Here is a 13909-nt window from a genome sequence, read left to right as displayed (position 1 = left end):
TTCGGAAAAATTCCTTTTGCGATACTATGGCCCTTACTGCATCCTTCGCCAGGTAACTCCTGTCACATATGAAGTGTCTCCGGTGGATGCCGCGGTGCCTTCACCTCTCTCTGACATTATCCACGTCAGTCGTCTCAAGTACCTCTCTCAGACCGATGAGCCGCCTCAATAAGGTGCTTTTTCCGACGGGGGTGATGTCACATTCGGTAATTTGAGAAGAAGAGGGAGATGATGGTGGCCTTGGAGACGACGAAGAAGAGTTTAGCATTATTGCTGCTCTACGCTTGTAGGCTCAGCCATTAAAAGCCTTCTGTAAATAGACGTACGCTTCTTCCTTCCCGTAACAATGTGTTATCCCTTTGGGCCCTTAAGGTGAAATAAGTGAGATGAAATGAAAATGCCGGGGCTTCCAGGATGTAAATATGTATCGAGACACATGTGCGGCTAAGGTTTCTGTAATTGAGAATTTGGAAAGTAAGATTTATAAGCACAAATAATTGTGCGTATTGCATGGGTCATACAAGGTCTCCTAAAAGAAAGGGCATACTTGTAAGACATGTAATACTGGCACTTGCGTTTGCGCGATGAGAAATTGGTGACAATAAGTCTTGTTGTTTCTATCAAAGTAGCAAATCATAATAGATTCATTCGTTGTCGCCAGTTAGGCGTCTTGGACAAGTGGTGAGCAGAAAAACCATATTCTGCTAGTCCTGCCTGGTCTCCAAACTGCTTATTATGTCTGAACAAAATTAATCTATTCGCTTTTATATGTAATTAAAGATATATCAAATGAAATTCACCCTATTTGAATTTAGCGCTGGCAATTTACCTCCTCGAGTATTCATTACATTGACATCATGGCAGGCCAAGCTTCCGATATCCACACACAGTAGCAATTTCATTTTTTATATTGTAAATCCTATACGATCGAAATTACTTCAAAATATCTTTGGCATTGGCAACAGAAGTTTGCTTATCTGTTCATGTTTGACTGAAGACGCTGGAGAGAATATTTCAAAACTACCACCTCAAAGACGTTGCACTCTTATTCCTTCAGTGACTTCGTGGCTGTGAAGTGCTGAAAGATATCTGGACATTTTGTTGCCTCAGTTTCTTGCATCAGGAAGAGCGAGGAGGAATGCGGAGCTCCTCGCATTCAGCCCGTCAGGTATCTCATGCATAAGATATGAGAAAATAAAGCTATAATAAAAATAAAACTATAATATAATAATAAATAAAACGAAGCGTTTAAGCACAACGGAGGCAAACACTGGCTGTAGTGTAAAAAATGTTGCAAGATGCAGGGGACTGTACATATGCTTTGCTTAAGGGAACAGGGTAGGATCTACATCTGTCTTGTACTTTAGGCATTGTTTATGTACCTTTTTCTCTATATGGTTCAATGGAAAAAAGGAAAGGTCTCCTCTGTTACGCTATCAGTATGCTTAGAAATGCGACGGCTTGCATTCGGCATAATATTGATAAGGCATGCGTGTAGGCTTACTTCGTAAAGAAGCTGTATACGCAAGCTGTGACAGCCATTGGCCATATAACCTTAGAAGTTACATTTCTTATATCATTGTGATTAGAAGCGTTTCCTCGTTTTACTACAGCATATTTACCACTTAATATTGCCATGTACTTTCCTGCTCATTTTTTACAGCAGCTACCTAATTATCACTCAGCACTAGGCATTAAATTATATATTCAACAAAAGTACTTCATTACACAACAATATTGCTGCCACTGTATATTTCCCAGACTCTTATCTGAATACTGGCTGAAAGTTCTGTCCTTAGCGCCTGCGGTTGCTGAGATAAAGGATCTGCTCAGATAAAGGCATTAAACAATGAGTTCTGAGATAAATGCGTTTAAAGTGGAAAAGGGGCTTTGTTACAAAAGTACAATAAAAGAACAGGAAATTGTTGATCCCTTTTAATAGGCACCCGACGTGATTGTGGTTTCGTCACCACAATCATGTTTTCTTTTTGTGGTTAGACATCTTGCCGTCTTGCCTCTTCTCGCCTGCTGTGCAGCCCTATCAGCGAAGTACTGTCGACGGAGGGCAATGTCGCGTAGCTCATGCACTGTGCAGCGCCCAGGCGAAATTCCAAATGAGTTCAGCACATTGACTCGGGCTATACTGCGGTCACTAAATGTGAGCACCACAGCAAGCATAAATATTTTCAGTGTTTCATCTCCAAGGAAAACATTTCTTGGGGGGCGTTCCCACATGACATTGTTGAAAGACTCGTTGCGGTGTTGCGTTTTCCCATTGAGGCATTTAGCAAGTAGTTCGGGCATAGCTAGCTGCTGATTAATGAGCTGCACGTCCTCAAGAACTGCTGCTGGAAAGTGTTCCTTACGAATATATGGTTCACCATGCTACTGGGTTTTGTGAAATTTGCCCCATGTCGGCTTCTTTAGGGCAATGGCCTTGGGATGGAAGGGCATACATCGATGCTTTGTGAAAATATGTGGGCCAGGCAGCCTTTCACATGTCCTCTAAACTGCCTGCGTTTATTCTAATGTACAGATCATAGTAGTTCTGGAGCTTGTCACCGAAGGCTTCAATGAGGCGTCCCCGGCCAGATATGGATTTCCCGTCAGAAAGTTTGATGCCTTTGCTTTCTTTCTTGACTTGGCTGAAAAGGTTGTTTCCAGACCAACTGTTTTATTCCCGCTAGATCTGTAAAAAATTTCGCTCCGCTGTTTCGAGCAATTTTAACTGCCACCAATACATTTGACAGAAGGCTGGGAACGCGGTCGTTGTAGGCCACCGCATAATTTTCGGAATTTGTCTTTTCTTTTGTGAAAAGAAGTCCCACTGACATAAATTGTTTGGAAAAGACGGCGGATTTCAAGTTGCACCAAAAAGAATTTTTTTTTCAGTATTTTTGACTACCCTGTTCTTTTAAGCGGCTTCATTAAACATGGAGTGATACTGAATGCGTCTTCACGCACCAAAATAAAGAACCGGATCCATCCAATTAGCCGTTCCAGATATCGCGCAAGGCGAATGCCGAGTAAACGTTCGGATATCGCACTGGAAAGCAGTGGGTAGCCGAGTGCGCGTTTCTGCGACTTAGTATGTTGCGCTGCAATCTCCGTGCACCATTGCCGTCTCAGCGCTGCGGCCAATAAGGCCTTGTTAGAGCCAATGAGGGTGTAACGGAAGCGGCAGGCATCATGCAGCCTACCGTTAAGATTGCAAGAGGGGTCACGCTCAACGTGGCTGCTGTTGCACGTTCAACACGACATAAACTTATCAGGCACCCGCAGACGTCCTTGAAGTTCCCCTTTATAAAGCTGTTCTAAGCAAGCATCGTCCAGAACTTCTCGTACAGGGCCATTGCAACGGAAAGCTTGCATTCGTACAGGGCAACCGGGTTGCAGGACTAGTACTCTCTGCAACGGCAAACTAGAAACAACGGGCTGACCAGAAAGTAGGTCACTTTCTCCTTGAGCCATGTCATTGGTTCTAGCCGTCTCCTTCAATTCGAGCATAAACGCGTAGTGTAAGATTTTAAATCGACAAGACGAGTGTGGCTTCTGTTTGCATTCTTTTGCTGATATAGAATACTCAACGAAACATGCAAAGAGGCAGGCATTGCAGTTTTTCGGCTCTGTAAAACATTCAGTTTATTCTAGAAGGTATTCGTGCAACCTTCAAGCAGCACTTTTTGACAGGCGCTCACGACCTTCAGTGCAAAATACTAATGTCACGTTTTCATGAAGAGAACAGCATGAATATATTATAGTGCATGTAACATTGAAATTGCGGGCGTAGGCTTCTTAAAGTCGCGTGAGGCCAAGAAAATCGAAAGAAATGTTCACGTTGTTAGTTGTCTCAACGATTGTATTTGCCTAACCACTGATTAAGATCTCGGCGTAAGTGAGTTCAGAATTCTCATATCAATATAGTACGTTTCATTCTGTATGCGACAAAAGAGCTATATCAATAGCTGCACAACGGCTTCAAATTCTTAACACTCAACAGGACGCAGTGCTCATGTTTGTTACACTTTCGGTGGCGTGTATCCTACTCTATGAAAAACAGCTGCCGGATGTGTACTCACTTGGCAAAATTGATAAGATCGCACCAACGGTTTATTTCAGTCTTTCGCGTGCAAAAGTAATCTACTACTGCTACAGTGGATTCCAGTCATTTGAGATTTCATCACCATGCCGATATCGTTACAGATTTATTAGCAAACATGGGGCCGGCGAAACTCCTTGTGCTATTCGCTTTCGTCTCTTCATCGTGTGCTGCGATGTTCTACAGGACTGGTAAGTTGCCGCCTTGATTTCTCGCATGAACAAACGTGCTTGCTTATTTAATTTTGAAAGCTATACATTCCGAAACTGCATTTTTTTGTTGGTATCAGTGTACAGACAAATATGGTTCAATGGAAAAAAGGAAAAGTCTCCTATGTTAGTCTATCAGTATACTTACCAATGCGACGGCTTGCATTCCGCATAATATTGATACGGCATGCGTGCAGGTTTACTTCGTAAAGAAGCTGTATACGCAATCTGTGACAGCCGTTAGCCATAACTGACCGTTCAAAGTCGGTGGCCTCGTTTGCCCGTCGACTTGATCCTTCAAGCACTTTATCTGGTCTGACTTTTTTCCATGATCTGTAGAGTTTCCTACTGTAGTAACCAGAGACAAAGCTGCCGGGACCATGAATGCGACTTTTGTGAAGTTCTCGGCGCTGTTTTGTGGATTCGTGCTATGTGGGTAACCGATAGTTTGCCGTTGGCATGTTGGGCTAAATGATAGTTGTTTTGAGTCATTGAAGTGCCGTTATCACAAAGATCCAAATTAAGTTATAGAGCATAAGCAATATTTAGTATAACAATCGAAAAAAAAAAGACTAAACACCATGAAGGGGACAAAGCGGAGGGATATATTTTGACTTTATTCTGGTGTAACCTGCTATACATCTAGTCTAGAATGAACTGTATCGGCGACCTGAAAGCGTGCTGTCGGTTCTAGTATTACCAAAATCGTCTTGATATGTACATTCACCATCTACGCATCATAACACGTTGAATAAATAAAACATATCAAAATACTGCAAGTTCGGTTACACGTGCACAGAGTAACATAGTGAGCATGGTGACATTGTGACTTCTTTCAAAAAGACTGAATAACGTCACTGTCTGTCAGAAGATCACGAAGGACTATGATAGCCAGTCGTTGACTCTTAGGGCGCGACCAGGGACCAAGGACCTTCTCAACAGATAGAAGAAGCTTATCAACTCAAATAACATGGTTGTGTAGGGTGTCTTGCTGGCGCTTCCAATGCGGACACTCGGTCAGCAAGTGTTCAACGGACGCATCCTTTTGGTTACAGTGGATAGAAGTAGGCTACATCATGTGAGCAGGACAACCTCCACGCGTACCCAATGTATGAGCTTAATAAAGATGCGTTCCATCCCTTGGTATGGTGAAGCGCAAAAGAGGGGGCCATTGCTCAGTAGAAAAGATGACAGCCTGGTAGTCAAAGCAAGTCGCTGCACTAAGTTTTTGTCGCAGTCTAAATATAAAAAGCTTGCCCTTCCATATTGATAATTCAAGAAGGGGTGTAGGTATCCGACTAATGTGACGCAGTGGCTAGTCTGCCTGCAGCCTCATTTTCTTTTTAAATATCACTATGGCTTGAAATCCATTGGAAAGAAACTTGATGGTCAGTCAGGGACGCAAGATGCACCACTTTTGCAATTTAGTAGGTTAATAAATAACTAGTATCATACGAGTGCATGCGGCTAGCACTTCTCTATACCTCCTGGAATCAGAGAAGATAGCCGAGCTACTTGACACATACACACACAGACACACACACAGACACACACGCACGCACGCAAGCACACACACACACACACACACACACACACACACACACATATATATATATATATATATATATATATATATATATATATATATATATATATATATATATATATATATATATATATATATATATATATATATATATATATATATATATATTCCTTTTTATTTAGGCTGAAGAGTTCGGACGTTGTGCATGAAATGTAGCGAGATAATGGATCAATTTTGCTTACACCATATGCAGAAGAACATTGTAAATTTTTCATAGGTTGTTGAAACGTTACAGAGAAGCAATGTGAAGAAATATTGCTGCATGTTCATTTGAAGAATGGGTAGGTGTACTTGGTCACGTGCCACAGACAAAGGTGCCGGAGAATATATTGAAGATGAAAATTTTCAATAACCGATATTCCATCTTCGAATAATGTTTAATCACCTACGGTGCACGAGCAAGCTAGGAACGATACTTTTGCACAGCTAACGTCGCCGGTCGTTCAACTTTAGCGCCTCTTTTCCGACTTTAGCGGCCAGGTGTTACGGTACATCTGAACGAAAGATTTTATAGTCAAAAAGAGCACTGTTGTGTAGTATTAAAGAAAGTACAGTTATGTAAGTGCTAATTTCAGTGGATAATCAACACATGTGACAGAACAGTGCTAGACGGACGCGCCGTCAAGTGGTTGTCGCTCTCCGAGAGGGATCCCTATCCGAAGCTCTCACATACGTGCAGGCCGATGCATGCAAGAGCGTCCCAGACCAACTTTTTCTTTAAGAATGTTATAAGAAAATTTGCACCCAGGACAGCCACTTCATATAACAAACTTCCGCTGCTGACAAATGAGAAGAGCATTTTGCGAGCTAGGTTACGAAAGGCGTACAAGCTGCCCCAGACTGAAATCTTCGGAAAGAATATTTCTAAGCCTTATTAACATTATGGGAAAGGAAATGGTTCAATGCATGTGTGTCTCGTTCGAGAAGCGATTAGGATGAAGTGACCGAAGCTATTTGAGTAGAAATTACGATGGCAGTTAGACGTGTGCGGCCAACGACGTCACCAATGGAAGTGTGGGCTGTTATCGGGCATGAATGGGACCTGTTTCCTGCGTTGAAATGCCCACTGTAAGGGCCTCACTACCAAAACAATGCTGAGGTGGAGCAAGCTGTCCGACATGTCCTTGCACCGCAGTGTTCCGGGTTTTACCACAGCGGTTTCTTCAAATTGATTGCGGTGGTGACTGCGTGGCCTGTGACGGCTTTGTGGAATACTAGTGCAATGTCTATAGTTTATAATGCCAAGGTGTAGTTGGTGCCATGGCGTGTTCATGACCTCAAGGTGTAAATAAATGACAAAACTTACTTTTGCAACGCCCCACGTAGCTCAAGTAAATAATATTGAGTTGTTTCTGGAATGAAGATCGTGACAATTCGGATTGTACGAGACCTATAAAGGCAACCCTTTCTTGCTTTTCTTAGCAGTTGCGTCAATGCAGATAATGCATTGATTTCGAAGAACACTGTTGTCCAATGCAAGATGCGTTCATTTCTGCGTTTCTCAGGTGTCTCACAGGGGGTAGGGGGGGTGGTGAAAGTATTTCTGAAAAGGGTCACGTTCGTCAAGGTGTAAAGGCCATCTCCCACGTCCGGACGTGGAGCCCTAAGTTCTCAGCCCCTTCGCGGGCCTTCTTGACAGCCCAAAGTTGAGCTCGTAGCTCGCTGCCCCTGAGATCGCCGTCCCACATATTCTTGTCCTCCAGATAGGAGGCCTGCATCACGAATCCCCACAGCATGTGTCCCAAGTTCACATGTCCACCGCACTGTGAAGAAGTGAATGATTCGTTGTAGTCCCGGTCGATTCGGCTCATACGCCTAGGATTGGGGTACGAGTTCGTCTGGAGCAAGCGGAGGGTGATTGACGGCGCCCTGTTAAGTCGCTTGTTTCGAAGAGAATGGTCTACGTCCTAAATAGAAGTGCATGCTGAACTAATTATATGTCTGAAGTTGATCTTTAGATGCCTTAGTAGGATACGAGAGGGTCTGCAGGGGAGCGCGGCTGGCAATTCCCCGCGCGGCCCTATGAGTGGATTCGTTAAGCTCCAGCTGTCCCACGAAATCACCCATATGGAGTGGCAACTAAATTATAGAGTGGAGACTAAGAGGTCTATCTTTGAGGAACTTCGAAACCTTCGCATGTACCACTCCCCTAGGAACGCTAGAATCACTATAGATTATGGAGCGTCGTGGATGTAGCAGAGCATGTGCCATGGCCATTTTTTTGGCCACCTACGGATTCATGGTGTAAACAGAGACTGCGGTACATGCTCATTCGTTGGCGTCTATTACGGCTACTGAAAAAGCTTCGCGACTGCAAACCTGGGTGGCGTTTGCAAAGACAGCATGCGTAACAGCCTCGGCAGGAAGAACCTTCGCGCGGGCGAGCCTTCTCTCTTGGTTAAAAACGAGGTTGACGTGCCTGAAAAAGAGACGAATCACAATCGCGTCCCTGATTTCTTTGCTAAGATGTCTTACGTTATCCTTTTCATGTTCAGTAAAAGTAAAACAACCGTATGAACTGCGCTGTGCGCTGAAACTCCTCAATTTCAGAGAGTATTGTGGACTCCTAGTTTCGAAATGAACTCTGTGGACGCGTTGAACGGTAGCTCCAGGGCTACCTTGGAGACTCCACTGATAACGGTATCGAGGCATTTCTCTTCTGTTTTCTTTCCATCGAGCGTAGACGCAACATAAGTAATATGATAGAGCACGAGAACATAAATGAGCCTAATGGCACCAAGCTCGCTCGTGCATCTATTTCTATTGACAATGCGTTGAAACATTCGTAGAACATTCTCCATTTTGCCAGTTACCGTTTGCATCATCAACCTAGTGGATCCGTTATAATGAATAATTAGTACTAGGACTCTGGTCGACCCTACTTCAGGGATGCAGTTATCATTAATGTCAAAGAGCACGATATGACGCCAACTATCTTACACCCAGCCCTTTGCCTTTCGTCCTGCACTGAAAGCACGGTAAAATAGTAATTTTGATTTCCTCGACAAGAATTTCAGGGCGGCTGGAAAGACGCGGAGTTGCGTGATCCTAAAAACCTTCTGCATTCGAGCCCCCCAACTCTCTTTCGCGGTCCACAGCGTTCCATAGAGTGACATTATCGGCATACATTTTGTGTTCAACCCCTCAAGGCCCAACAATGTTCCAACAGATGGTAATCTAGTGGTATATTGCCTTGGGAAATATGCAAAATAGGCTTGGTAGATATGCAAAGGGGGAAATCAGCTGTGTAATCAGCTGGGATCAGGTAACAGCAGATTTGTCGCAGGATGGTGGGCAGATTGTTTTAGAGAAACTGGCCACCCTGTATACGCAATGCCTCATGACCTCGAGCGTACTGGAATCTTGGAAGAACGCTAACATAGTCCTAATCCATAAGAAAGGGGACGCCAAAGACTTGAACAATTATAGACCGATCAGCTTACTGTCAGTTGCCTACAAGCCATTTACTAAGGTAATCGCAAATAGAATGAGGAACACCTTAGACTTCTATCAAGCAAAGGACCAGTTAGGATTCCGTAAAGGCTACTCAACAATAGACAATATACACACTATCAATCAGGTGCTAGAGTAATATGCGGAATATAACCAACCCTTATATATAGCTTTCATTGATTACGAGAAAGCGTTTGATTCTTTCGAAACCTGAGCAGTCATGGAGGCATTGCGGAATCAGGGTGTAGACGAGCCGTATGTAAAAATACGGAAAGGTATCCATAGCGGCTCCACAGCCACCGTAGTCCTCCATAAAGAAAGAAAGAAAATCCCATAAAGAAAGGCGTCAGGCAGGGAGATGCGATCTCTCCAATGCTATTCACAGCGTATTTACAGGATGCATTCAGAGACCAGGATTGGGAAGAAATGGGGATAAATGTTAATGGAGGATACCTTAGTAACTTGCGATGATATTGCCTTGCTTAGTAACTCAGGGGACCAATTGCAATGCATGCTCATTGACCTGGACAGGCAAATGAGAAGAGTGGGCTTAAAAATTAATCTGCAGAAAGCTAAAGTAATGTTTAACAGTCTCGGAAGAGAACAGCAATTTACAATAGGTAGCGACGCACTTTAAGTAGTAAGAGAATACATCTACTTAGGGCAGGTAGCGACGGCGGATCCGGATCATGAGACGGAAATAATCAGAAGAATAATAATGGGCTGGGGTGCGTTTGGCAGGCATTCTCAGATCATGAACAGCAGGTTGCCATTATCCCTCAAGAGGAAAGTGTATAATAGCTGCGTCTTACCAGTACTCACCTACGGGGCCGAAACCTGGAGGCTTACGAAAAGGGTTCTACTCAAATTGAGGACGACGCAACGAGCTATGGAAAGAAGAATGATGGGAGTAACGTTAAGGGATAAGAAAAGAACAGATTGGGTGAGGGAACAAACGCGAGTTAATGACATCTTAGTTGAAGTCAAGAAAAAGAAATGGGCATGGGCAGGACATGTAATGAGGAGGGAGGATAACCGATGGTCATTAAGAGTTATGGATTGGATCCCAAGGGAAGGAAAGCGTAGCAGGGGGCGGCAGAAAGTTAGGTGGGTGGATGAGATTAAGAAGTTTGCAGTGACGACATGGCCACAATTAGTACATGACCGGGGTTGTTGGAGAAGCATGGGAGAGGCCTTTGCCCTGCAGTGGGTGTAACCAGGCCGATGATGATGATGATATTCTTGTGCTATATTAGTCGAGTCACAAAAAATTCAGCATCTAATTCAACATTACTTGTTAATGTTTTAAGTTGAGAAAAGGAGCCGTCGAGCCGTCGAGCAGCCGTCGAAACAATACGAGCTAAGCAGAATAGTTGATTGAACCTACTAAATAGCTTTAAATGGCTTAGTATAGTAGTCTTCTTACTTGGAATACTGCCGGAAAAGCCCCTACAGCATAGGAATGATTTGGACATGTTAATGCAAGATTCCATAGAACAATAAGGCAGCATTGCGGATATTTAAAATGGAAACATATTCTCGCACTCAGCTCTACCACAATCGGTGCCGTGTTCGCAACCTTCGCTCAGCTTCATTTGAAGATTTAATTGCATGAATAAGTTCATTTTCTCATCTTTGCTACCAGAAAAAAAAACGTGTTTGGGTCAAAACTATGCATAGAAATTTAGTTTGATGTGACTTGAGTGTGAGGGAAACCCTTAAGGCTTCGTTAGAGGATTACATAAGTCACTGATTAGTGTTTTCTAACCTTTAATGTCGTTGTAATATGAAGGCTGGATACTTCCACAATCTGCAGCAGATTTGTTTTGGGCGCCCTAAATTAGTAATAAAATAATGGTATATATTGGGGCTTGTCGATGCATGGATATAATTTACAGGAGAAAGGAACCGTAGATATAGTTGTCTCTATAGACGGGGCAATCGACACTAATACCGCGCAATCATTATTGAGAACTTTTACAATGTTTTCAAAAATTTTTTCCTTGAGGTGGAATACTTGTAGTGGTGGACATTACGTAGGTGGGAAATGGAAGTGTATACCTGCTAATCAATACAGCTAACAACTTAACATCTAAAATATTTAATTTACAGAATATAGTTCAGTTTACGAATTGTAACCTTTGAGTTTCTAAGGCGTATCCGAATAGAATGAAACTTCAGGATGACAGCAGTTTTGCGATATTCAATGCTTCCTTATTGAATGCTTCAATGCATAAATGTGGGTTTTGTTAAAAAAGTCGATTGAAGAATATTGCATTTCTACGACTAGTTTAATCCCACATGAATAAATACCCATGGCATACTCACATTTTGTTGAATGTAGATATGCCTTCGAAAGTCGTCAGTTAGAAATTGCAATATATGCGCTATAGTAAATATTGAAAAAAGTATTTGTACGATTTGGCTATTAGACAATTATGCATTTGGATTTCTCGTGAGTAAAGCCTGCGGTTTCGAGCAAAACTGCTCAAATACTGCAAATATGGTTTCTAACCACCATGGCTACTTAGTGTCCATGGTGTCGCGCTGCTAAGCACGAGGTAGCGGGATCTAATCCCGGCCACGGCAGCCACATTTCGATGCGGGCGAAATGAGAAAACACCCATGTACTTAGATTAAGTTGCACGTTAAAGAACCCCAGGTGGTCCAAGTTTTCGAAGTCCCCCACTACGGCGTGCCTCATAATCAGAAATAGCTTTGCAAGTAAAACGCGATAATTAAAAAAAAATATGGTTTCTCCCACAAAAGAAAGTTAGCGATTTTATAAAAGTCATAAATGATCACGAGCTATATTAGAAAGTTGGAGAACGATGCTGTGCGGTGGCACAAGCCCATGCCTACATACATACATACATAGATACATACATACATACATACATACATACATACATACATACATACATACATACATACAAACGTACATACATACATACATACATACATACATACATACATACATACATACATACATACATACATACATACATACATACATACATACATACATACATACATACATACATACATACATACATACATACATACATACATACATACATATGTGTAATAAGCAGCCAGTGTAAAAATACCCCCAACCACCCTCGATTAGAACCACGAACAAAGCTACTAATCTATATACTGTGTCACACACAAAAAAGAAATACTCGTGGTATAAACGAACTAAAGTGGGTTCGTTGAGAAGAGAACAGTCGAAAAGAATCCATATATTGGCAGACAAAATCAGTTACCTAAACTAGAGACGCGGGCGTGCAGCTTTTGCCCAGCGCACTAGTACACGTCCATATCATCTTCCTGTAATCCTTAACAGGCACCTACGTGTCGCTACTACCATTTTCGAGAGATTTAGAAAAATAAAATATACTTCAGGATTTCTCTATATGCCAACATTTTGACTAGGGCAGGGCACTACTTGTGGTATGGCGAGGGCAATATCTGCTCGAGGATGGCCTTGCATGAAACTGTTTCGCTGAAATGAGCTAAGCACTTCTTGCTGCGTTTCCCTTTTCAGATGATCCATGTGACTTTACGGACATCCACCTAGACGACGAAATCTTTTCTACGCTCCTGGCCAAGCTCCCGGAAGGTCTCGAGTATGGCTCGCAGAGGTTCCGCTATGTCCTCCCAGGACTTCAAGTCGGTGGAATGACTGTGCATGGCCTGAGCAAGCTCCGCCAGTTCGGACCCGCAATTCCTTACTGCTCCAAAGGAAAGCGCATGGTGCAAGTGGACTTCTACAACACTCAACCCATAGATTTCATCTCGCCATGGATGGCTTGCTCAGACGATAAAGGAAAGCTCAGTCTTCGCGCCGAGCACACGCGGTTCACCGCCCAATTTGCCATTGCCGAGTCCTCTGGCGAAGGCGTGAAGCTGGAGTTCGAGCGTGCACTTCCTGTTACAACGCAGAACATCCGCGTTGTTCTCGAAGGCCTTGGAGATGGCGTGGGCGTCTTTTTTGAGGCTCTCAGCGCGCTTATTCCAAGTTTACTTGAAGGAGCTTGGAACGCCCAATTTTCGCATAATCTTGAGAGGGCCTTCCGTATGGCCCTTGAGTGACATAAGGAGGAGGACATATATTTGTGTCACCTCACCGAAACTAAACTGAAAACACAACGAACACAACCTTCTAATAATATCGGTTTTGTTTATTTCAAGAAAGTTAATAAAATTGCTCACGTTTATGAAGTGACTTGGTTTTACCTTTTTATACGACGTCCCATAGCATGTCGGAGTTGTAAGTGCTAGTCTGGAGGGAATATTCAAAAAAGTGTTCGGGCACGTCAGCTGCCGCCATTTTCTTCATTCTGGAGGAGCGTCGGTGCACATGTGTTTATTTATACTATTCGGGATTCCGCAACAACTTTAATGAAACCGATGACTCGCGTACTATAAAATTGGGTACAACATAAGTTTACCGATGAGTAAAACCTTTATTTGAGGTAAGTGGCGATAACTGGAGAATTTTCGGACACAAATTTCTGTTAAAAGATTACGGAGGGA

General features: G+C 42.9%; 1 protein-coding gene across 1 annotated transcript; it reads left to right on the top strand.

Moving 5' to 3' along the window:
- The first annotated feature begins 3298 nt into the window (after positions 1 to 3298).
- Positions 3299 to 13598, top strand: LOC135897206 (uncharacterized). The gene is made up of 3 exons (XM_065425786.1): positions 3299 to 3446; positions 4204 to 4290; positions 12918 to 13598. The coding sequence occupies exons 2-3, from the start codon at positions 4218 to 4220 to the stop codon at positions 13463 to 13465; spliced, it is 621 nt and encodes a 206-aa protein (XP_065281858.1). The 5' UTR covers positions 3299 to 3446; positions 4204 to 4217; the 3' UTR covers positions 13466 to 13598.
- The last annotated feature ends 311 nt before the right edge of the window (positions 13599 to 13909 follow it).

This window comes from Dermacentor albipictus, unplaced genomic scaffold (genome assembly GCF_038994185.2).
Source record: "Dermacentor albipictus isolate Rhodes 1998 colony unplaced genomic scaffold, USDA_Dalb.pri_finalv2 scaffold_35, whole genome shotgun sequence".
Taxonomy (NCBI): Eukaryota; Metazoa; Arthropoda; class Arachnida; order Ixodida; family Ixodidae; genus Dermacentor; species Dermacentor albipictus.
Note: the sequence above shows the minus strand (reverse complement) of the source record. Positions and strands in the feature narration are given on the sequence as shown.